General features: G+C 38.3%; 1 protein-coding gene across 1 annotated transcript in view; it reads left to right on the top strand.

Moving 5' to 3' along the window:
* The window catches only part of COL11A1 (collagen type XI alpha 1 chain), a 191,275-nt gene that overhangs the window by 147,086 nt on the left and 19,306 nt on the right, over positions 1-24,883 (top strand). The window contains exons 43-52 of the mRNA XM_044300667.1: positions 1,727-1,834; positions 5,798-5,851; positions 7,311-7,364; positions 8,381-8,488; positions 12,085-12,138; positions 12,274-12,327; positions 12,419-12,472; positions 22,165-22,218; positions 23,340-23,447; positions 23,548-23,601. Of these exons, the coding sequence (XP_044156602.1) occupies positions 1,727-1,834; positions 5,798-5,851; positions 7,311-7,364; positions 8,381-8,488; positions 12,085-12,138; positions 12,274-12,327; positions 12,419-12,472; positions 22,165-22,218; positions 23,340-23,447; positions 23,548-23,601 (702 nt within the window). The remainder of the gene's footprint in view (positions 1-1,726; positions 1,835-5,797; positions 5,852-7,310; positions 7,365-8,380; positions 8,489-12,084; positions 12,139-12,273; positions 12,328-12,418; positions 12,473-22,164; positions 22,219-23,339; positions 23,448-23,547; positions 23,602-24,883) is intronic.

The raw sequence follows: 24,883 nt of genomic DNA, 5'->3' as shown, positions 1-24,883 counted from the left end.
ATAACTGAATTTTAATGTCTGCAAGATTTGAGAAAAAAATTCTAGTATTTACTATGGAGTTGGACCAAGTGTATGTGTACTGAATGTGGGAGACAGGGAAGTTCTGAGACCCAATGGGGACAGGGATTGATAAAGTAATAAAAATCTCTGCGCAGTAATAGGGAATAGATAAATAGCATTAGGACCAGAAGCGAGGAAGAACGTAGATCCAGGGTCCAGAACATGACAAATTTGTGTAGACTTAAGGGTCCTTTACACTGAAAAATTTAGCAGGAGATTGTCAGAAAGGAAGGGTTCCTTGCCAACAAGCTCCTGCTCTTCAGTGAAGGAGACCGTTGCATTTACATGCTACGATCTCCTGCACAGTATGGGGGGAGCGCTCTCTTCTGCCATCACTTGCTCCGATACAGAATCATTGTTTGCCAGCAGCAGATCATGTTTAGACAGCACGATATGCTGCCAGCAAATTATTATTTTGGTGTCCGCACAAACGATCATATTACTCAATGAACTAACATTTTGCTCATATATTGGGTAATTGGTGGTACCTTTACACCGGCAGATAATCCTTAAAGAGCCTTCCTACGAATGCTTGTTAGTGATTATCTGGCTAATTTTCTACCATTGTAAAGGGGCTTTTACTCTGTATCCTGGAACAGAGAACCATGTGTACCACTGTATGGTGACTCCATTAGGCACTGTAGTCACCTCTACAAGTAATTGTTTTAGAGAAAAATACATCTATAATGCTACATGTTTTTGGACATCAATCATTTTCTATCATTGATTCACATGAACTCATAGGCACACTATGTGCTGTCACATGGACCTCCAAAAGGCTCTATAGTCCTCCCTAGAAGCAATATACTAATATAGCATGAATCAGATCGTGTCACATTTGTTCATGGGTTAAAATACCTTAGTGGCCATCTGCATACAATCAGAGCCACTCAGGGGAACATTATGGGCTCATATAAGTTAAAGAGCTTTGTATGACGGATCCAAAGATCAATGATATGACCATGTGCATGGGTTGTTAGTGTAGCCATTATTACAACCAGTTGTGCACATACAGTATATGTGCACATACGTAATAAAGAAAACAAGATGAAGGAAGAATATTAGTCTTGTTAGATAAATATCATGATCAATGGTGAGATACTGGAACTAGATATAATTATTCTGCTCTTGGGCATTGCTACAAAATGCACTGTGATGGCTAAATCTGCAATACCCTGCCTTAGCTAAGTACTGACCTCTGCTCCATCTGTCTGGTTCTATTCATTGTATACAGTGCTATGCTGGCACATTCATTCAATCTTCACAGCTTCTTCACTCTAGTCTGCATTATATGACATATAAGGATAGTATTTCAGGGAAATTGATGATACATGGATTATTAGGATTACCATTTTGATTTATCATTATGATGGATGCTTCCTGTTGACAAGGAAATGAAGCATCCTTTGAGCCACTAATGTATTACATTGAGATGAGCGTCACCCAAATCACTATGTATATAGACAGTACTTGCATTTACCATTATCAGTGATGTCAACCAAATAAAAAATATAGCATTTAATGTGTATGATTGTCTAGGCTTATTCTGGCTTATATAAAGCCAATCAAATTCAAGAACATGTACTAGAAATTTTTGTATTAGATTTTTTTTTTATTATCTTTCAGTCCATTTGATCAAATCATCTGATTTTCATTGTTATCCTAGGGAGAGAAAGGACCTCAGGGACCTGCTGGCCGAGATGGAGTACAAGGACCTGTAGGACTTCCAGGACCTGCTGGCCCACAAGGACCACCTGGTGAAGATGGTGACAAGGTAACAACCTTAAACTGTAGATTAGGAGACATTTTAAGACTCCTCTGATATCTCTAAACATTATTTGCTGTGTAGAGTATTGTGTGTAAAAGACCTAATTCCTATTTCCAAAAAGGTTGTCCAAGAAATCTGTCTAAAATAATTGTTACTCACTAGTCAAATCCCCAGATGCTCCAGTGCTACTACACCAATGCTTCCTGCATCATTCACACGACTGATGCATCAAAGCACCAGTATCAGATATCATGTAACTTTGCAACATAGTATATAAGGCCGAAAAAAGACATTTGTCAAGTTGATCCAGAGGAAGGCAAAAAACAAAACAAAAAAAAACTGTGAGGTACAAGCCAATTTTCTCCACTTAACGGGGAAAAAATTATTTCCCGACTCCAATCTGGCAATCAGAATAACTCCCTGGATCAATGACCCCTCTATAGTAGCTATAGCCTGTAATATTATTACACTCCAGAAATACATCTAGGCCCCTCTTGAACTCTTTTAATAAACTCACCATCATCACCTCGTCAGGCAGAGAGTTCTATAGTCTCACTGCTCTTACCGTATAGAATCCTTTTCTATGTTAGTGTACAAACCTTCTTTCCTCCAGACGCAGAGGGTGTCCCCTCGTCACAGTCCTGGGGATAAATAGATGAAGGGAGAGATCTGTACTGTCCCCTGATATATTTATACATAGTTATTAGATGTCCACTCAGTTGTATTTTTTCTAAAGTGAATAACCCTAATTTTGATAATCTTTCAGGGTACTGTAGTTGCCCCATTCCAGTTATTACTTTAGTTGCCCTCCGTTAAACCCCTCTCTAGCTTTGCTATGTCTCCCAGCCCAGAACTGTACACAGTACTCCATGTGTGGTCTGACTAGTGATTTGTAAAGTGGTAGGACTATGTTCTCATCATGGGCATCTATGCCCCTTTTGATGCAACCCATCATCTTATTGGCATTGGCAGGAGCTGCCTGACACTGGTCTTTACTGCTTAGTTTGCTGTTTATTAAAATTCATTGGTCCTTTTCCATGTCAGTGTTACCCAGTGTTTTACCATTTAGTATGTACGGGTGATTTGCATTATTCCTTCCCATGTGCATAACCTTACATTTGTCAGTGTTAAACCTCATCTGCCACTTCTATGCCCAAACCTCACCACATCACCAACTCCTCAGGCAGAGAGTTCCATAGTCTCACTGCTCTTACCGTAAAGAATCCTTTTCTATGTTTGTGTAGAAACCTTCTTTCCTCCAGACGCAGAGGATATCCCCTCGTCACAGTCACAGTCCTGGGGATAAATAGATGATGGGAGAGATCTCTGTACTAACCCCTGATATATTTATACATGGTAATTAGATCTCCTCTCAGTCGTCTTTTTTCCAAAGTGAATAACCCTAATGTTGATAATCTTTCAGGGTACTGTAGTTGCCCCATTCCAGTTATTACTTTAGTTGCCCTCCTCTGAACCCTCTCCAGCTCTGCTATGTCTGCTTTGTTCACAGGAGACCAGAACTGTACACAGTACTCCATGTGTGGTCTGACTAGTGATTTGTAAAGTGGTAGGACTATGTTCTCATCACGGGCATCTAGGCCCCTTTTGATGCAATCCATTATCTTATTGGCGTTGGCAGCAGCTGCCTGACACTGGTTTTTACTGCTTAGTTTGCTGTTTATAAAAATTCCTAGGTCCTTTTCCATGTCAGTGTTACAGAGTGTCTTCTCGCAAAAATGCGACCCTTAAAACTATAATGTTTAATATGACTATTTTAAAACCTAGTGCCCAAACTATGATTGGATTATAATACAAATCTAACAAATACCACACTTGATAACACAAGGATCATAAGATATATATATATATATGGTGAAGGACGGGTGGGGGTCTCAGGGGAGAGGGATAAAGTTACCCTACTTATCACCCTGTAGTACCCCTCAGCCCAGAGAATATTCCTAATGGTGGAGACTCTCTGTCCTCGTTCCTCAACTATAATTCTCTAATTAACCCGAAAGATGTTAAGGGGGAATGACCCCCCGGAGACCCTGACTCTTTTCCCCCACTAAAATGGGTTCATCAGGGGGTAGGGTGTCATTATAACTCCATGCCAATAAGAAATCTGGCTGAAGCAGTAAGATTCTTAAAATAGATACAAGAAAATCCAAAAACGATATGGCAAGTGGGTGGCAAAGATAGACAGATAAAAGATGTCAATATAAATGTCTGTCTCACAGTTTGGAAGTCCACAGAAAGGATATTGGCTGCCTGATACTTTGACTTCCAAACTCACGCGGCCCGCCACCCCTTACTGACGCCTGATGTTGTGGGCTGGAGGCGTAGTGTAATTACAAGTACTTGCTCCATTCAAGTAAAATGACCGAGTACTTGTAGTAACATAGTACTTCCGATATGACAAGCAGTGTAATGAAGAGGAAGTAGTGCTTGCATAGAGCACCGTCTCCTCCTGATTATCAGGGGTGCCGGTTGTCAGATCTTGCAGATCAGATATTTATGACCTATCCTGATGATCTGTCATCAGTACAAACAGGATGCACAGCCCCTTTAATTCAGCCATAACTTTATGATTTATTTTAGATTTATAATGCTGTAGCTAAAATATGCCAACTGAGTTCACAGTGACAGTATGGGGAGAGTGAGCAAGATGACCTAGCTGCAATTAAGCACGAAATGAAGCCCAATTATTTAGAAAAGAGACTGGATATATAATGCTTTATTAAATGTAATGAAGAATCATTTTAATAGTATGCCAATATATCTGACAGTAATGAATATTATTACATACAAATAAATGTTTAAAAATAGGTTATTTAAAATACTTAGGGGGAGTTTTCCTGATGCCAGACAGGCTGATCGTGGTTTGCAGGGTCATACTGACCTTAGTGCACAACCACACATAAGAACATTGGCAGCTTCTTTTGGCTGAACCTCCAAAAAGTAAATCCATGGTGGTTGTAATGTAGTGTTAGCTCGCCTGCGGTTAGTCTGGCTGGGGACTACTGATAAAAACTTGAATATGCTTGCACTAGACACACAATGACAAGGAAAATCTGTTTCCGAACAGAGATATGAATAAATACATGGATATCTTTAAATTAAGCTTACTTGTGGAACTGTCACGTACAGATGGGTTAGTAAGCAAGCAGCTAGAAACCAATGCCATTCTACAAAGCCCCGGCTAAGTCACCTCATTCATATTCATAAACTACTGATGCCTCTTCAGCTGATACACAGTAAAAAAAAAAACTTAAAGTTTCCACCAATAATGAAACCTAACAGATTCCAGATAATCATATATTCTAAATAATCTGTTATAGAAAAGAATCGAAAACATATTTTTAAAGGTAGAGATTGAGAAGTAAAAATAAAATTGTCAAACGGAAAAAAAACGTTTTAATGTATTATATTTTATATCATATTGTATTTTGTAATAATTTTTTATACTGTTTATACTGTATATTGTGGTATTTCCATCTGTTTTCTCAGCTTCAGGCTGGAGCTGGATTAGCAGACTTTCTGGATTTTTTTTCGCTATTATCTTTTAAAACAAAAAGTGTAGCTCATAGGTGAAATTTGTTATCCGTGTAATGAATTATATCATGGCTCATAAAATGCATTTACTTTTATGTACTAGGGGTTGCTACTTTCTTATATACTCACCAGTCATCTTGTAACTCTCTGTGTCAGCTCCTGTGATCTTATTAGTAATCACCTCCCGCCCTTCTTACTGTCTCCCATCTCCGACTTAGTTAGCATCTATTTAAACCTCTGGGAGAGTTTGCTGCAAATCTCAGCAAGTACCATGGTAATCAATGGTAGGATTAAGCTGTCAGAATATGAAGAGTAATCAATACGAACAATGCCAGCTTCGTCCCAGTAATGTGACATTCACACAAGCTGCTGGGAATCCCTTGAATAATTGCCTTTTCTCTCTTTCTTTTTTTATAGGGTGAAATAGGAGAGCCTGGTCAAAAGGGTGGCAAGGGAGATAAAGGCGAGCATGTGAGTGTGTAAATCTGCTTTGATAATAACTGAAAAGACTCTCATTGACTTTCCATTTTTCCATCTCTTCATTACGCTTGTATAATTTTTGATCTTCATGGCTTCAATACTTTGAAAAACTTCTTACTCTAGGGTCATATGCATATGATGCGTATTACACATGGAATTTTCCATGCAAATTTTCATACAGAAGATACACAACTTAATACGAGATCTTCGAGATCTCCTGTATATGGTGTTTAAACTTTCTATGTGGTAATTGACCTTGTGGTGCGGATATTGAAATCTGCAGCATATCAATTCTTTGTCTGGATTTTCAGTGCTGATATCACCCTTTGAATAAGTTTAGATTTTAGGCGCAGATTTCAGAGTGGATTCGGTACCAAAAGAACGGGCCAAATCTGTGCTGAAACTGCCTCCTAATGTTTTCAGTGGGAGGACACACCACAGTTTATGAGACCGAGGGTTTTTACCATCAAGTTTTGAAGACCACACCAAGAATACCACATGGATTCCTCCCACAGTGGGAGCCTGCTCATGGTTTAGCTGCATTTAATTCAAACCTAGGGCAGGTATGCATGAAAACCCACAGCAGAAACTGCAGCACAGCTCAGTGGTTTCTGCCATGGGATATACATAGAATTTTGTTGCGGACAAATCCTTTGTCTCAACATACCCTTTGCAATGCAAAAGGTAAAATCTGTGGGAGATGCCACATTTAAATCTGCGACTAAATTGGTAAGTAAAATATGGATGGGAAGGTCAGGGAAATCCCACTGCCATATGCATGTACCCTAATAGATCCAAGAAGAAATATAAAGTGGCCAGCATGTCTTCTCTTTGGTCTTGCCATTCCACTTCTAAATTTTTATGGTTCTTTAAAGGGATTGTCCACTTTATTTATACTAATGAACTATCCTCAGTTTACCTGCTCACCATTGCAACTGCAGCAGTGAGCAAGTGAAATTACACCTAATTCATCCCATTCACTTCAATGAAACAGCGCTGTAGTGTTGACTTAGGAAAGAGCCGTCCATTGAAATGAATGGGACAGCTTAGGGGTAATTAGACCTGCTCACCACTGTAGTTGCGACAACGACTTTGGCCTTCTCTTCAAACAGCTGATCAGTGGGGGTGCTGGAAGTCAGACTCCCGCCGATCAGATATTGATGACTTATCTTGAGGATAGGTCATCAATATAAATAGATGACAACCCTTTTAACACTTCCATGCTGAACACCAAATGATGTGGCAGCTTAATTTTTTCTTTAGCTACAATTAAAATGGTTACATAGCTTGTAACACGTATTACAGTATATGTGAGATTCCAGTGCATTGTTATCCCGTGCAGCTGATGAAGCACATAGAAGCCCTCTGGGTGATATCTTGACTTACCGATCACTTTATGGTGTCAAATAAATGATTGAAGCAACATTTCTTTTTCTTTCCCTGTTTCTAGGGTCCTCCTGGACCAGCTGGTTTGCAAGGCCCAGTTGGAGCTCCAGGTCCAGCTGTAAGTAATTTATTTGTGATATTTCAGAATGTGAAAAAAATTCAGTTTGACAAGACAGAGAATTCGAGGAATATAGCATATTACCAGTCTATTTCTTCCTGGTATGTTACTTGTATTCCTGTGCCGAAATGTCAAAGAATGTACATAAGACATAGTGAATGCTATTAATCAGTGTACGAGTGAGAGCAGTGATTGAGTATTGTAGTATGCTGGAAGCCATCATTGACATGATATTCCATTCTAAAGACTGCTTAACCTACATGCTAGCACTGTGTACACTGAGGTGAAGGTTTCCTTTTTAAGACTGAGAATGTATTTGTTAGTTAGGACAGGTTCACATTATTGCTATTTATTTCTGTGGTTCTGCTCCAGTCGAGGAGCAGAACAACGTAAACATGGGAAGCTGCCAGATGGGGCACATATCTGACGCGAACAGAGCTGAGCAAACTCTATTCAGAATCCTTTTTTTGCCATTGTCTTGTGGATTGTGTGTGGATTATTTGCAAATATTCTCTTAAATTCAATGTAGTTTAAATCCATAATTTAATCCACAACTGACAATTGTGTTGTAGATTTACTTATAGATTTGGCGGAGATTTGCTCCCGATTCATTCACAACAAATCCACTTACCATAAGAATCTGTAAAGGATGATATGATTAGTTATAGATATTTGACATCTTCTCTTCCATTGTTTTTGATGTTTTATTAAAAAAGGATAATATATATATTCTAAAATGCTTGTATTAAAGGATACAAAGCTCAAATTCACTCTGGACCAACATGAGAGGCATGAGATTTCATGTCTCATGGATAGCTATGATTCATTAAAAACACATACTTTTTATGGAATTTTTGTTCCCATGTCCACAGTTACATTTGTTGTCCATGATGGATCTATGCTTATCGTAGACCCTGTCATTTTTCATTTCGGATAGCTAGAATGTAGCACAGCTCGTTTAATTATTTAGCTACTTGATATTACTTTTAACACTTCTATATTCTTCATTCTCACAGGGATCTGATGGAGAACCTGGCCCAAGAGGTCAACAAGGAATGTTTGGGCAAAAGGGTGACGAAGGAGCTCGTGGATTCCCAGGTCCTCCTGGTCCAATTGGTCTTCAAGTGAGTAGGATGGCTGAAGGAATTTCCATTGCATTGTTCAGATACCACTCCTTACAAAAACTACTCTAGTATTCATGGACAGACTCCTTGTCATGCATGCCCCAAAAACCCTTTACCCTATCCACTTCCCATATTCACAAATCGTACGTCGTAAGGCATTGATATGAGATTTTATGTTAAACATTTAGCTTAAAGAGGACCTGCCATCACTCCTGACATGTCTGCTTTAGTAACTACTTGCATTCCCCTTGCTCTCTTATGATTCTATGTAGTGCCATTCCTCTTTTATTCCTACAAGACGTGTATGAATAGATTGCCAGCAGTCTTCAATAAAGGTCCATCTGGGAGTTACCAGTTGGAGGTGTGTCCCTGCACAATGTGACTCTATCCAATCTGAGCTGACAGTTTCATTCAGGGACACACCTCCAACTGGCAACACCCATCCGGACCTTCATTGTATACTGCTAGCAATTTATTTATAACTTTTGGCAGGAATAATAAAGGAATGAAACAACATAGAGTCATAAGAATAGATGCTCCAGAATTGGTATTACATGGGAAAAGTAAGCAATTACTAAAACAGATGTCAGGAATGATGACAGGTCCTCTTTAAATATCTCAAAGTCTCATATTACTACTTTTTTAGAACATTTTAGGCAATAAATATACAACCAGATATAACAATCAGTAATCACTGATAATATGTTATATCAGGAAAACGTAAAGCGGGTAATTAGGGATTTAGCAATGCAGCAAAATTCTTAAACCTGGGTAGGACATGTAAACCTAATGGACATGTAAATCTAATTCAGCAACATGGATCATATTTTAAATACACAAATATCTACAGAATCTCATTTATGTAAATGTCCCCTGTCATGTTAGCTCGTATCTAGTGCAGCGCTACATAGTATACAGAGGATGTCCTCTCTATTAAAATAAATGTTATGCCCTCCTAGTATGCACACAATCTGCTCAGCAAACAGAGCGGCAAGTGTGTTTATGTATATATTCATTAGCATTGAATGTGTGCTGGCATTTCTGGCATCTGATGAAGATATTACAGGGCCACAGGAGGTGCCCCATGCCCTTAGCAGATGAAATGTGTGCATGAGGAGATGGCACAGCCCAGATCTGTGGGTATCAGTATGGCTGAGCCTCAGTCAGCAGTCCTGGCAGACTGAATGAATGGGCTATCAGCTCAGTAATCAGTACTATGCCAGCTGGCAGGGTTATTCATGTGCCACTATGCTCCAAGCAGAGAGTTACTGATGTTACAAATCCGGGAGAAGGAACGTGCGGAAGATACCTCGCTTATCAGTGGCTCATTTATCAGAGAGGTGCACTGCGCAGAAATGCACTCTTTAGGATGATCAGTATGAAATAGAGAAGGCATTTCGCAAGGCTCTTTGAATAGTAAAAATAAATGTGAGTTTCCAGATATACAGTTATTTATGCTGCGCACTGCTCAGGATGTAATATAAATGTAAAAAAACACATAGGGAGATATTTATCATGAAGGGAAATTTTAAAGTTGCTGTAATTCACACCAAATGTATCAAATGTAGTGTAATATTGGATAAATGTGCATCGTTAAGTCTAGCATTTCCATTTTGGGATGCTACATCACTCTCTCTGTCACCCTTTTACTAGAGTAAGATTGAGGCATTTTTAAAAGTCGCGGTTGATAACTTAAGCTATAATAGTTTAAACTAGCTTGAAAGGCTAACCATGCCCACTTCCCCAACGCTCTTTTCAACCCTGAAGTAAGTGGTGTAAGAATGCCACACGTAGCAAAATAAACCCCAAAAAAGTCACAAAGCCCTACTATGCAGCTTTTTTTTAAACCTAAATTCTGGACTGCAGAATTTGATAACTCTCCATCCCCCCCCCCCCCCCCCTTCCCCGCCCAAAGTACTTTGTAAGTACAGAAGCTTAGTTAGGAGAAGACTGGTAGAGCACGTGCCACATTCTCCCTTGACCAGGGTATTTATATGCAGGGCCCACTTCTTTGTAGACATTTAAGGGGTTCTCCACTCCAATGAAATGGAAGGGCTGTGGTGTTGGGCGGGCTCTCTACGTACCTGTATGCCATACATTTAGCAGCAGATGTGTTGGGAATTGCACCTTTGCCCATTCAAGTAAATTTCTTAAAATAAAGTGAAAAACAAAACTCGTTGTGCAGTTTTTGTATTTTTATAAAGTTCTTTCTACTTACTTCATCATTTCCCCTGAATTTAAGTAAAATCTTATCCTGTTTTACATAGTTCACTGAATTGTGCCGCTGAATCATGATGATGATGGCATTGATTGTTTTGTTTATCCATATATTCTCTCATTCTTACAAATGTAATTTTGAATCTGTGATGAAGGTAAACTCCATTCTATGCCCAATGCATATTTATATTTTTAGATATAATATTGTGCCAGTAGCTGCAGAAGGAAAATGAATGATGTGCCTTTCTGCATTGCCAGTAGCAGCTTCACATATCATCAGTCTAGCCCAGCAGGACATAAATTATTAACCATGCTCGCACTACAACTGCTGTGTACAGTTTTCATCATCCGTTTACAGCCGCCAACATCCTGCGGCCAACATGGCATTTGTTTCCCTTAGCAGTACTGTAGCTGAAGGATTGATAGCTAAATGTTGTAGAAGTGCAGTGCATGCAGCTCGCCACTTCAGATCTGACTGATATAGAAGGTTTACATGAGCCCGATGCAAAATGTATATTTAGCACACTCGTTTTGTCATACTTCCATGTATTACAGATGCATATAATTAGCATCTTATATAACATAATCAAAGTATTAAAATATAGGGGAATATATTTCACTTCTCAGTCTTAAGGTGGATTTTGCACGGCCCAATGTTCATTCCTACGAACGCTCATTCCCGATAATCTGCAAGGTGCGACAGATGAATGAGCGAAATGATCGTTCATTGTGTGAAATGATCTGAGGTGCGGACACCTCAATTATCCCTCCAGACATTTGGCTTCTCCTCGCCCATGTAAATCCACCTTTAAGTCACGTTTTACACTTTTGTTTGTTCCCGATAACTGCCTGCTCTTCAGAGTAGGAGAGCTGCATTTACGAGCAATCTCTTCACTGTATGGGGACGAGTGATCTCTACTTACGATTGCTCATCCCCAAACTTATTGTTTCTGGGCAGCAGATTGTTGGTTTACATGACAAAAATCTTTGGCCCAGAAACAATAACTTAGGTGTCCGCTTCAGCAATGCTGTCACCCGATGAGTGAGCGTTATCTGAATCATCAGGTGATTGGTGGCACCTTTACACAGGGCAATTATCGGGAACAAGAGTTCTTAGAAACGCTTCTTTTCGATTATTTAATCGCTCTTCGGCCCTTGTAAAGGGATCTTTAATCTTCACCCTCAAATTACTTCATGAATAGTCATTTGTTGATGCCCACTACTATAAACGGTATCATTCAATCCATACACTACCATGTCATTATATTATCTCCAAAGAATCAACTTCTTAACTTAGCCAAAACACTACAATTACCCAAAAAATGTTTTTTAAGGGTAATTCTGTGTGAATAACAATGTTAATCTATTACTTATTTTAGGGTCTTCCTGGACCTCCTGGTGAAAAGGGAGAAAATGGTGATGTTGGTCCAATGGTAAGGCAACATTATACAATATAGACATGTACTGTACGTCATATTTGCCTTTTGTCAACCATATTGCTATTTCTTATGCTTATATATAGGCTTTGTTATAATTGGAATTAACACTTCTTTTGACTTATTGAACAGGGTCCACCTGGTCCCCCTGGTCCTAGAGGTCCTCAAGGTCCTAATGGTGCAGATGTAAGTATTTGACATTGTGTAACTGTAGGACCATGCATTTTATGATTTATATATTTATATACTGTTTACATGACTTCTAATCTTTCTTCAGGGTCCACAAGGTCCATCTGGTTCTATTGGCTCTCCTGGCGGCCTTGGTGATAAGGTAGGTGAACAAAATGTTCTTCCTTTTTCCTTGTTAGGAATGATTTGCAAGCGATTCTGCATTACGCATGACAAAGTGATATATATATATATATATATATATATATATATATGGATGATAGTAACCTATACAAATAGGTGACTACTTCTCTTGGCTATGCCTAATCCTAACTCATCACACATATAGAATGAATTAAAAGAAGCCACCATACTGCATCATAGGCTGTCATTAAATAATAATGTAGAGGTTCTTGTTTATGCTATGTGTATACTTGTTTTAGTTGATGTGCTATTTATGAGTTGCCAAATACTTCTCACCCCTGATAGGTTTCTCCTAATTCAGCCAGCATTTCCAATTTTCATCACACTGCACTTATTCTGAGTCCTTCAAGTGATATATGAGTGATATGGAACTGCTGTCCTCTAGCTCTCACTCCAGAGTCTCAGTGTATTATTTGGGATGTAGCATCACCCTGTCTTCCCTGCATCCTGCTTGTGATAGTTTTTTTCCCTATTATGCAAGAAGCAAGGGAAAACAGTGCAAATCTGTGCCATATACAAATCTACTGGAGATTCTGCACACAGCACATACATAGTTTAGACTGTGCGAGTCGGGGGGTTTAAAGCTCTGCAGCTAACCATTGTAGGGACTCACCTACTATATTACTGCATTCCTGGTCTCTTAGGTAAGGCAGACATGATATCTTTAGTAGCACTCTGTGCATGGAAGGACACACAGAGAAACATGGAGGGTGAAACGTGGCAAGGAGGGGTCTGAGTGCAGCAGGAGCGATTCAATAGACATTGATTTAATCTTGCAGTTCAAAGAAAGTCAGCCATATAGCAGACCAATCTCTGGAATGGTGTTCATACTGGGGATCACATAGCACAACTGCCAATTGCGTGCTTCTTCATGGTTGATAGAAACAGCAATGGCCAAATACAACAATACAAAACATATAATAGTATTTATTGTACCAATATACAGTACAACAATGCTTTGTTTTTTCGTCATGCAAATAACATGGCGCCATCTTTATTTATGTACCCCATGCAATGATGTGAACCAATTGCTTTGTCTTATGCATATAGTCCTTAAAGGCGGATCTAAATAAGGGAGTAATCATAAGGAAGTCATTTTTAGGGAGTCATGGTGATTGCTTAGCAAATTGCTGAGATGACCAGACTTGGTCTACATGTCTTGGCCCGGATCAATATGCTCACCATCCATTCAGCAAAAGTAATGGAAGATTAGAGGTCATCAGGATTTAGGTTCCTGCGCTAAGTAACAGTTGGTCCAGGCCACACTCATTGTTCACAGCCTACTTCTAACTTCAGGCTAGTTATATATATGTGCTTCAATGTGTATTTAAATGTGTGCTTAGCGTGTTTAAAATCCACTGTAGTAAAAGTCAGAGATTCCACTATTGGAGGAAATGATGTCCATATACCTGTCCTAGAAGTACCATGTCAAGAAAGCTGCAGAGCAGGCTAGATCTTAGAAGCTTACTCTCTAAGGAAGCATCAGTGCCAAAACACAGCGAATTATGCAAATACAGAGGATTTAAAATAGACATTAGGATGATTACAGGACTGCATTATAAAAGAAATCCATTTTTGTGCTTCTCTCTACCTTGTGATATGGGAATATTATGTCTCCAGAGCTTCTACCCACATCTCTAGAGTTCCCATACATTAAAAGGATTCTGCCTGCAATGTTTGCATGCAGAGTTATTGTATAATAATGGCAGTCATCTAAAATCAGACAAATGCAGACTTGTATTCCTAAGGAAGTGCGCAGTCCTATCAGGCAGGCCCTCTGCGGGGTTATCATCTCCAAGTAGAAATATCTTTATGGATTGTTTTTGTGTGAACTAAAATCTAACTAGCTATGAAATCCTTATTTTTACATTTTCTGTGCCGCCTTCATAATTACAATGCATGTTCACGTCAGCTACTCGACAACAATTTGGAGATGTTGAGCTATTGGGACAGTGATGAACAGCTTTGTTATTGCATTAAATGATGAATACAATTCTGTATCACTGGAATCTTATTATTTGTGCTATATTTTTTACATTTTTATATATACTTAGTGTTAACTCATCAATGGAAAGCCAACAGCTTCTGCTTTTACTAAACTGATCACCCATGATACTAAGCACCACAGACCACTCATTTTGAGCTTTTTTAGGTATAACTTTTTCTTATATTGGAGTATCTTAGCTCCAGTCAATCAGCTCGGCTGCTGAATATAAAGAACTCAGAAGACCATTTTAATAACAGCATTTGGTTGGATGTTCTCATTTAGTTCATTAAGATAATGAGTTTCTAGTCTGTAAAAATCATACACTAAAGAAATAAACAAATAAATCAAACTGAAGATGTTGGTATGTCAAAAGGACCCACATTGGACTGGTAGAGAAACTCGTTTGTCAGTTGATCCAATCATTCATGCAAAACAAAATGTGATTGCTTGTTGGCAGCACGTCTCCCTGTGTACACAGGGGTTTGTTGCTGACAAACAATAATACTGTATGGGGGAAGAACAATCCTCTATACTGCTCCATACTGCGGCAATGACTGCTGCATCTAAATGACCCAGAATGCACATTGATTCAATCATTTCTTCTTGATAGTGTCTTCTCTATTGAAGTGTAAACATGCCCTTAGAGAAAGCTTATGACACTCATTAATTATCTCACAACCAACCTAACTAAGAGTTTGATCTTTGCATTGCTTATACCTGGTTTAGTCCCTTCCAAATCACTTATGCACCATTCACATGAATCCTTTGCAAAGGTTGCTAGAACTGAATAGTTGTTGAAGAAAGCTATACTGGCTGTCTACTTTTTACATTCCTCAGAGAATTTAAGCAGATCAGTGTCCCACTGCTGGGTTCCCCACTGATCAGCTATAATAGTGCGGAACCTGGCAGCAAGTGTTCAATTCTCTTGTATCTCCACCATGGTTCCCCTTGTAATAAATGGGCTGACCATAACAAGTTTTCCAGACAGAAGACTAGGGCTAGCGATGAGCGAATCGAATCCCACAAAGTGGAATTTGATCAGAATTTCATGAATTATTCGATTCGCCTAGAAGCCGAATTTTCTTGTACTTCGTGTCAGCGAATCGAGTAATCCTGAAATTCAAACTTACCTTCTCCATTTGCACATGAAGGGCCGCTAGCCTACATCTTGCTTGAAGATCTCGGCCGAAATCCCGTGCTGCGCGAGTTTACATCATCACTCTGGCCGGCGTGATGACGTAATCCCGCGCCGCATGTGATTTTGGCCGAGATCTCAAACAAGATGGCAGCGGCCAGCCCATCGCGCGCAAATGGATGCGGTAAGTTTGATGTAAAAAATTTTTAAGGTTAATTTCACATTGTTTGTACACTCAGGTGCCCCGATCATGTATGAATGCGGCATCTGAGGGGTACAATGAGGGGGGGGGGCGGCACTATCGCAGCTCCCTGTCATTGCACCCGCTACTAACCCAAAAATCAGCGTCGTGGCAAAGTAATTTGTCACAAAGCAAAAATTTTTGTGAAATTCTGTGAATCAGCCGAATTTAATTTTCAAGAAATTCGCTCATCTCTAATTAGGGCGTTTCAGAGGAGTTCATCTTTGAAAAAGTGTTAAAATTAGACCTACCAAACTATAAAACGCCTTCAAAATGTTGATTTACATATTTTTCCCCTATGCCAGTCAATGACCGGGGGCAGGTAGAGCCGGGCTCTCATGAATTTCAGGACTTATTAGCTCATGCTGTGTATTGAACTGCTCCTGCACAGGATCTATTCAATACAGATTTCAGCAAAATTGCTGAGTCAAATAAGTCATCCAGGATTTTGCTAAGGAGGTTTCACCAAAAAGGTGACAGATTCTGTTTAATATGTAAAATTCTTACAACATGCTATATGTAGGGATGAGAGAACCCGAACTGCAAAGTTCGGGTTCGTATCGAACTTAGCGAGTTACGGTACGCAGACTTTTTCACTGAAGTCCAGGTTCGGGTGATTTATGAATTACTTGGGCAGGAGTCCTGTCCTGCATAATGGAAATCTGGATGGATCTGTTATGCTCTCATAGACTTCTATTATGACGGAATGCAAAATGGAATGCCTCTAAAGGTGTCCATTTTGCATTCCGTCTTAAGTATTATGTTATTTTCCAATATAACCATGTTTTAACGGAAAATAATAAAGTGAAGTTCGGGTGCCCATTGACTTCAATTGGGTTCGGATTCAGGTTCAAGTTCAAATCAAGTTTGGGTCCCAAACCCAAACTTTGACCTGATGTTTGGCTGAATCTGGTGAACCCGAACTTCCACGGGTTTGCTCACTCCAAGTTATATGCTAAGAACATGGAATAATTATAGCTAAATTATTACAATTGAGTAAATGGGACCATGAAATGATGGTGACAGCAGGGTGATATTTTAGAGAGCATAGATAATTAGTTGTTGTTTGTTTATCTGTCATCAATTTTGCCCACCAATATTCAAATAAATCAGGAATGAGACCATTCCAAACAGTTTTCCCTAAGGGTTTATGTATATAGCATTGAGATAAAAAAAATCAATTCTACCAATTTGGAGTTCATTCTTGTGATTCATTTCAGGAAAATAAAAGACAAATATTACTCCACTGGAAAAGAAACATGTGAATCAATTCTCCTTCCAAAGGACAAGATTACTGAATGTCTCAAGAAAAAATTGCCCTGGTTTGAGTGGCCTTTTTCAAGGTCTTGGGGTGCTTTTTCTCATTAGGGAGACCACTTACTATGACTAGTATGCATGTACATTGTAGTCCAGCCAATGCTGCTCAGATAGTTTGACAATACCACCAGATTTTTCCCCCCTGGTGATAGCCTCAAACTGTTCAATGATTTTTCATAATAAGATTTTCCCTTGGTGGTAGCCTCAAACTATTCAATCAATGCTTTTTCTTAAAGAAAAACTAATATGCATTGGGTTTCTGGGAAACTTATTCAGATTACCGTTTCTTCTAAAAAGATAAGAATACTAAGCTTATCTGATGCCAGTAGAAGTCGATATGATAATTTGAATAGCAATGTTGGCTTGACTACAATACTTCTCATGCATACTAGGTGGTCTCTGTATCGAGAAAGAGCACCCCCAAGGCCCCAACAGTGACCACTCAACTAATCAGGGCAATTTTCTCTTGAAATGTTCAGTTTTTTTGTCCTTATAAAATGAGAACTGATTTGCACATCATATTCAGAGTGGTATAATATGATAACATGTCTCTTTCTAGTGGATCTATCTCAATCTGTAAAAGTATTTTTGATTTCTGTAGATTTGATTTGTACCTGAACTGAATTGATTGAAAAATGTGGTGAATTGAATCGTAAATAAATTTCAAGAAATGTGTTCATCTCTGATACAGCATAACCATAGATAGTAGTCTCTGAAATAGCCAATTTGGTCCTTGCATCTTTGTCCTGAGGAGCTCTCCATGTATATGATGCTTGATAACATAGCATCTCATAGAACATGGTATAATATTTTTCTTTTGTTGCATTCCGTGTGATATTGATGGCATACGTAGGAATAATAGAGCTCCGTATAAGATGTCCTATTACAACCTTATACAAATTGGAGGTGTATAGGGGTGTGTATGTTCATGTGCAAGTCCCAGTATTTGCTACCAGTTGAGTAGACATAGCAATCCATTTTTTGAGATTGTGTTTGGTTTTGTCATTTTTTTTACTAGCTGATGCATGAGTTTTGCTTCTTATACCTATATTTGGTTTTGCAATGCTGCTACTAGTTTTTCTCTTACTCTTTCCGACTATCTCATGGCTTTTCCTTAATATTACTAAAGCAGGAGGACACATGATCTGTTTGTTTTCTTAACCATTAGTTTTGGTGAATGCCATTGTAGAAATGGTTAGGGCAAACTTAGGTGTTAGCAGTATTAAGCACCTTGCTTCAATAACCTTGAATTGACATTCTCTGGCCTTGTGCTCTCCTTAATTTTCAATATTCACAAAATGTTCAGAAAACATTTTATTCCAAAATAGAGTTAGTAGATAGTCTCAGAACGGTAAGCCACTTAAAGTTATTCATTGTATGTGGATTCCGCTAATGTATTCCAAGCCTTTGTTGACACCTGTGAAGGAATTGTATTATTTCCATATTTATTGCAGACTATATATCACCATTTCTGTTCCAATGAATACTGAAAATAGAAACAAGGCCATGCAGTTTATTATGGTTTAGTCACATTTTTGCACACAAAGCTGTGAAGACACATCACTCACACTGTAGCATATATATTAGATAAAATGCAAAACAAAATACTTTTAGCTTTTACGTATCACTGAGGTGCCAACATCCTATGTAATATAAGTGGAGCAGATATGCCAATAGATCTTTCTTGATTCAATCTTTACAATGGTCTAACCTTCAGGAGAATATCATTTCTTTACAGTGAATTAAAATAGAGATTTTGCTCTTAAAGCACCCGAGGTGTCTATAAAGATACACTTTACTGCATGGTTCTGTACACTATTATTTGCTAGTCATAACTGTTTTCATTCTGTAAGGCTTCATACCAGAGCCATTACTATAGGAGGCAAAGGGCAGTCACAATGGGATCCAAGAGATTAAGTGGTATCCAACTGTTTCATATGAGGAAACCAGTACAATACATGACATGTAATAGTTGAGGGACTCTGTTGCAGATTTTGCACTGGGGACCAGAAGCTTTAAATTATCTCACTGCTTTGTTCACATCTGTGCTAGTCCCCGCCATGTTCTCCTTTTAACAGAAAGTATATCATAATTTGCATAGACCATAGTCATGCTTTCAAAAAGAACAAAGAGACTAGATGGAAAAATTAGAAGGCAATGTAATCCATTAGGATTCATTAGTGTCTGTTTAAAACTCTCATGGTACCATTAAAATCTGAAGGCATGAGCCTGATTGGAGCAGAGTAATAGGTTTGGCTTACCAATGCTTCTTTTCTGATAGTTATTATTTCTTTATACTTAATGTATTATAACTATGCAACTAACTTATGATTTAATGTGCTTACAGTCAAATTATTTTTACATATCCTTCCTAGAATCTGTGCCTTAGTGTGAATATATTAGTCTATAAGACAATTCCCTGCACTGTGTGGGTCAGTGTACAGATCATTCTTTGAACATCTGGTTAGAAAGACTATAGGTTAATTCTAAAATCCCTATCTAGGCTGTGCAGAATAAGTAACATTTGAATGGTAAATTGCTATTTCTGGTTATATTTATCAGTCCACTGAACTAGAAAAATAATGGCAGGAGGCTTAATGTGTGCTTTGGATTTCAAATCTAAATCTCCCCGCAGAGCAGTGTAAAATGTTTGTTCCTAAAATGAACATTTAATGCTTTGCATAGACTTAAATGAAAAGCTATTCTTTTTCGTAAGCGGCATTGACACCATAGTGTTCTGCAGAAAGGATAATAAGGGGCACCACTTGAAACCTTCTCATAAGTCTTTAATAAAAGTAGAGTTAAAATACACACATATTGTCTTCATACCTGAGAAGCATTTCTTTTAGGTAGCTTGAAAAGATGGAAAAAATTAAGTCTGCCCAATTTAATAAAAAATTAAAATATTATTGTTAGTAGCATAGTTTATAAGGCCAAAAAAGACATTTGTCCATCCAGTTTGACCTGTTATCCTGCAAGTTGATCCAGAGGAAGGCAAACAAAACCTGTGAGGTCCAAGCCAATTTCCCCCACTTAAGGGGGAAAAATGCCTTCCCTACTCCAATAAGGCAATCATAACTCCCTGGATCAACAACCCCACTCTAGTAGCTATAGCCTGTAATATTATTACACTCCAGAAATTCATCCAAGCCCCTCTTGAAGTCTTTTATTGTACTCACCATCACCACCTCCTCAGGCACAGTGTTCCATAGCCTCACTGCTCTTACCGTAAAGAATCCTTTTCTATGTTTGTGTAGAAACCTTCTTTCCTCCAGACGCAGAGGATATCCCCTCGTCACAGTCACAGTCCTGGGGATAAATAGATGAAGGGAGAGATCTCTGTACTAACCCCTGATATATTTATACATGGTAATTAGATCTCCTCTCAGTCGTCTTTTTTCTAAAGTGAATAACCCTAATGTTGATAATCTTACAGGGTACTGTAGTTGCCCCATTCCAGTTATTACTTTAGTTGCCCTCCTCTGGACCCTCTCCAGCTCTGCTATGTCTGCCTTGTTCACAGGAGCCCAGAACTGTACACAGTACTCCATGTGTGGTCTGACTAGTGATTTGTAAAGTGGTAGGACTATGTTCTCATCATGGGCATCTATGCCCCTTTTGATGCAACCCATCATCTTATTGGCATTGGCAGGAGCTGCCTGACACTGGTCTTTACTGCTTAGTTTGCTGTTTATTAAAATTCCTTGATCCTTTTCCATGTTAGTGTTACCCAGTGTTTTACCATTTAGTATGTACGGATGATTTGCATTATTCCTTCCCATGTGCATAACCTTACATTTGTCAGTGTTAAACCTCATCTGCCACTTCTATGCCCAAGCCTCTAATCTATCCAGATCCATCTGTAGCTGAATAGTTTCCTCTTCAGTGTTAAATACTTCACACAGTTTAGTGTCGTCTGCAGAAATTGATATTTTACTATGCAAGCCTTCTACAAGATCATTAATAAATATATTGAAGAGAATAGGGCCCAATACTGACCCCTGAGGTACTCCGCTAGTGACAGTGACTCAATCTGAGTGTGTACTGTTAATAACCACCCTCTGTTTTCTATCATTGAGCCAGTTATTTACCAACATACAGACGTTTTTTCCCAGCCCGAGCATTCTCATTTTATATACTAGCCTTTTATGTGGTACAGTGTCAAATGATTTGGAGAAGTCCAGATATAAGGGTCTGGCTTTGACATTACTTAATTCTCTTAGGATATGGGGGTGTATACCATCTGCCCCTGGCGATTTGTCTATTTTAAGTCACTGTTGTACTTCTTCCTGGGTCAGACAGGGCACTTTTAATGGGGAATTTACTTTTACATTCTGTTAAATTGAATCCTTTACAGCAGTGAACAATAAAGAAGTAAAATACCGGAGTAGATTTATCAAAACTGGTGTAAAGGAAAACTGACTTAGATTCCACCTTATATTTTTCCAAGCTGCTTTGGAAAATAAAAGGTGCAATTTGATTGGTCGCTCTGGGCAACCATGCCAATTTTCCTTTACATCTGATTGATATATCTCCTCTAATATATCTATTTTTACCACATTTCAACACCACAATGGTCTATGCAGAAAAATAGAGAGTAGAGATGAGCATAAAATGTGTTTGTACAAACCAACATGCAATTTGATTCGTGTATGGATCAATTCTACCTGAATACAGGGAATGTGCTAGAATATACATTGAACATACTCAAATATACATTTATTTCTCTCTCTGGAAAAATTCTCCTGAGCCGAATTTCAATGAATCTGAGTTCTAATGAATCAGATTTTCTTTTAAAAAAAAAGTCTGGACAGATTTTTATTCATTAGAATCGTTTCACTCATCTCTACTACAGAGATCCATGCTATTTTTATTTGTCAACCACAATTTTAAGATTTTATGAACATTACTGAAAAGTGAATGTGATATTTAAGCGTGAACTAAATATATATATATTCTTTTCCATTTTAGGGTGAACCCGGTGAAGCTGGAAATCCAGGTCCACCTGGAGAAGCTGGTGTCTCTGTAAGTTCTTTTGCACTAAGGCTCATAATTATTTGTGCATCTAAAATGGGAATTTGTCTATGATTGAATGATTGAACAGGAGAAAAATAATTCATGGAAAAGTTCAGTAAATGTGGTGTTGGGGTGGTCAGAGATATCCATGTAGTCAAAATGACCATTTGTGCCACTAGTTAAATTTGAGAATAAGTGGTAGAGGCTTTTCAGTTACACAGGACCTTTATTACATTGTATACTGCACTGCTATCTATATGCCTTGAAGCCTAGATTTAGTGTTAATTGCACAAGTTAACCTTGGACCAGGCAGCCTTAAAATGTGGCAGAGAGTGTCTCAGGTTTTATGATAAATCTGGCACATATTTAGACTAAGCTTGCACCATCAAATGGTTGGCCTAGTTTGTTTCCCATTTAATATGAAATATTGTTGATGTTCCATAATTGTTAGTCACAAACTTTTTACAATAAAAAACTTGTTTTAAAGGATAATTTATGTAAAATATAAACTCCCCCATCCCACTAAACTATGTATTGTTGTTGGGCAGTCCCAGTCTACATACAACCAATCAATTTTTAACACATTATAGCCATATGGATGGAAAATTGCCTCCAATGGATTTTAATGCATTCAAAACTTTGCATTGTGACAAAATGATTTCTTCTCTTCTTCCCTTGAAGAATTGTAAATCTAGTAATAAAATTATGGTTATTTAAAACATGTCTTGTGTTAACACCCCATAAGTAAACCTCACTTTCCTTATGTGACTGTCTAATTTATTGGGTATCTTATGATCATGTCTCCTTTACTCAAGCATACTGGCTACTTCCCATTAACTGTCTGGAGCTTAAGAACTGCTTTCAAAGCAAAGAACAGAGCTAAAGAGAAATTAGCCTTGGGATTTGAGGGATGACATAGATTCATTAAATAAAGACTGTACAAGGCTTTCAAAGCTTCTGGGTTTTTATAATCTGTACAATAGCAAAAATAAGGTTTCAGTCAGTTTATAAAATTGCTACAAAGGACTTAATCTTCTTACTGTATATCCCCAGAAAGGCTTTACAAGCTCTAAACATTTCAAAAACCATATAATCTGCAATCCTCATGTAATTTTCTTATATATACACAGGGCCCTAAAGGTGAAAGAGGAGAAAAGGGAGAATCTGGACCTTCAGGGGCTGCAGGACCTGCTGGTCCCAAAGGTCCACCCGGTGACGATGGTCCCAAAGGAAATCCCGTAAGAGTACCATTCAATTATTAGTATTTCCATGTTTTCTATAAATTGTTATGTACAGTATGAAACTCACAATGGCTCCATCCTCCTCTAAACTGTTTAGGGTCCCGTTGGTTTCCCAGGAGATCCTGGTCCTCCCGGAGAGCCTGGTCCAGGTGTAAGTATAATGAGTTAGACCCATCCACTATGAGCCTAAATTTTTTATCTTAATTTTTCAGCTGAATTTACCCTTATATTACAGCAACAAATATTGATTACATATGTATGTAGATACTGATATGAACATGATTAAAATAAGAGGCGGCATATTTTTATAGGCCTACTTATTATTTAAAATAGGTCAAAATATAATCATGAAAAAAACAGCACAGATAATAGACACATTTTGGCTGTTCAGTTTTTAGTTGCAGAATAGCACTTATAAGATGATTAGTTGCTGTGGGCAAGATAACTTTTCCCATTTAAACTGCTATTACACATTTCATTGGTTATAATCATACTATTACAAGAGGAAGCTATGGCAATACAGTACCAAGTGTTCTATAAAACTCTTAGTTAAAGGGTCATTTTTAATCAGAGATAACCCCTTTAAAAAAAATGCAAAGGGTAGGTCAGTCTGCCATTTGTCCTGGGTCCTGCTTCCAAGTATCCACGAGAAACTGCTGATTTTGCTTAGAGGAGCTGCAGGGGAAATGTAGTATGGTGGAGATTTTGCTGAATGGTGATCATGTAAAACAAGCACTGTTGTAGTCTGTTGTAGAACAGGAACCTCAAAGAAAAACTCTCCATTCTCGCTTATAGAAGGCGGACCGATACTGGGACTTCCACCTCTATGATGTCCATGTGCCTGATAAATCATATGGACAGTGGTTGGATCTAACAAATCACCTTAAGTGTATTGATCTTTCAGTGTTGCCATTTTTATAGGGAATGTGCATCAGAAAAAGATTGTTTAAATGATCATTTTTATGTTTAATGTATTTTTGTAGATTTTTTAAACTATACATATTTTTACAAACTCCTAAAGTCCTGCAGTTTTATTACTGGCCACTAGGCCGAAAAATATACCAAAACTGCTATATACAGTAGATAACACAGGATCACTTGTTAAACAATGATGAACATAGCTTATCTACCCCTATAACTGCACAGTTACCTCTTCACAGGCCACAGGACATGTATAGAAAAATCTCCCAAAGATGTCAATGAACATCTCCTGTCTATTATGTCCATGTAGCTGATGTAAATCATATCTCTTACTCTGTTAAGAGCACCACAAGCACGATGGCTGCCTCCATCCATGCATAAAAAAAGAACCAAAAAAATTATACAATCAGAAAATAATAAATTACAAAAAGACTACGTATCATTATCTGGTTTTAATTGACAATGAACTGTAGGCAATATATTCCCTTTAAGACAGGCAGCACTCATGGACT

The sequence above is a fragment of the Bufo gargarizans genome, chromosome 7 (genome assembly GCF_014858855.1).
Source record: "Bufo gargarizans isolate SCDJY-AF-19 chromosome 7, ASM1485885v1, whole genome shotgun sequence".
Taxonomy (NCBI): Eukaryota; Metazoa; Chordata; class Amphibia; order Anura; family Bufonidae; genus Bufo; species Bufo gargarizans.
The sequence above is the reverse complement of the archived record's forward strand: the minus strand, read 5'-3'. Positions and strand labels throughout refer to the sequence as shown.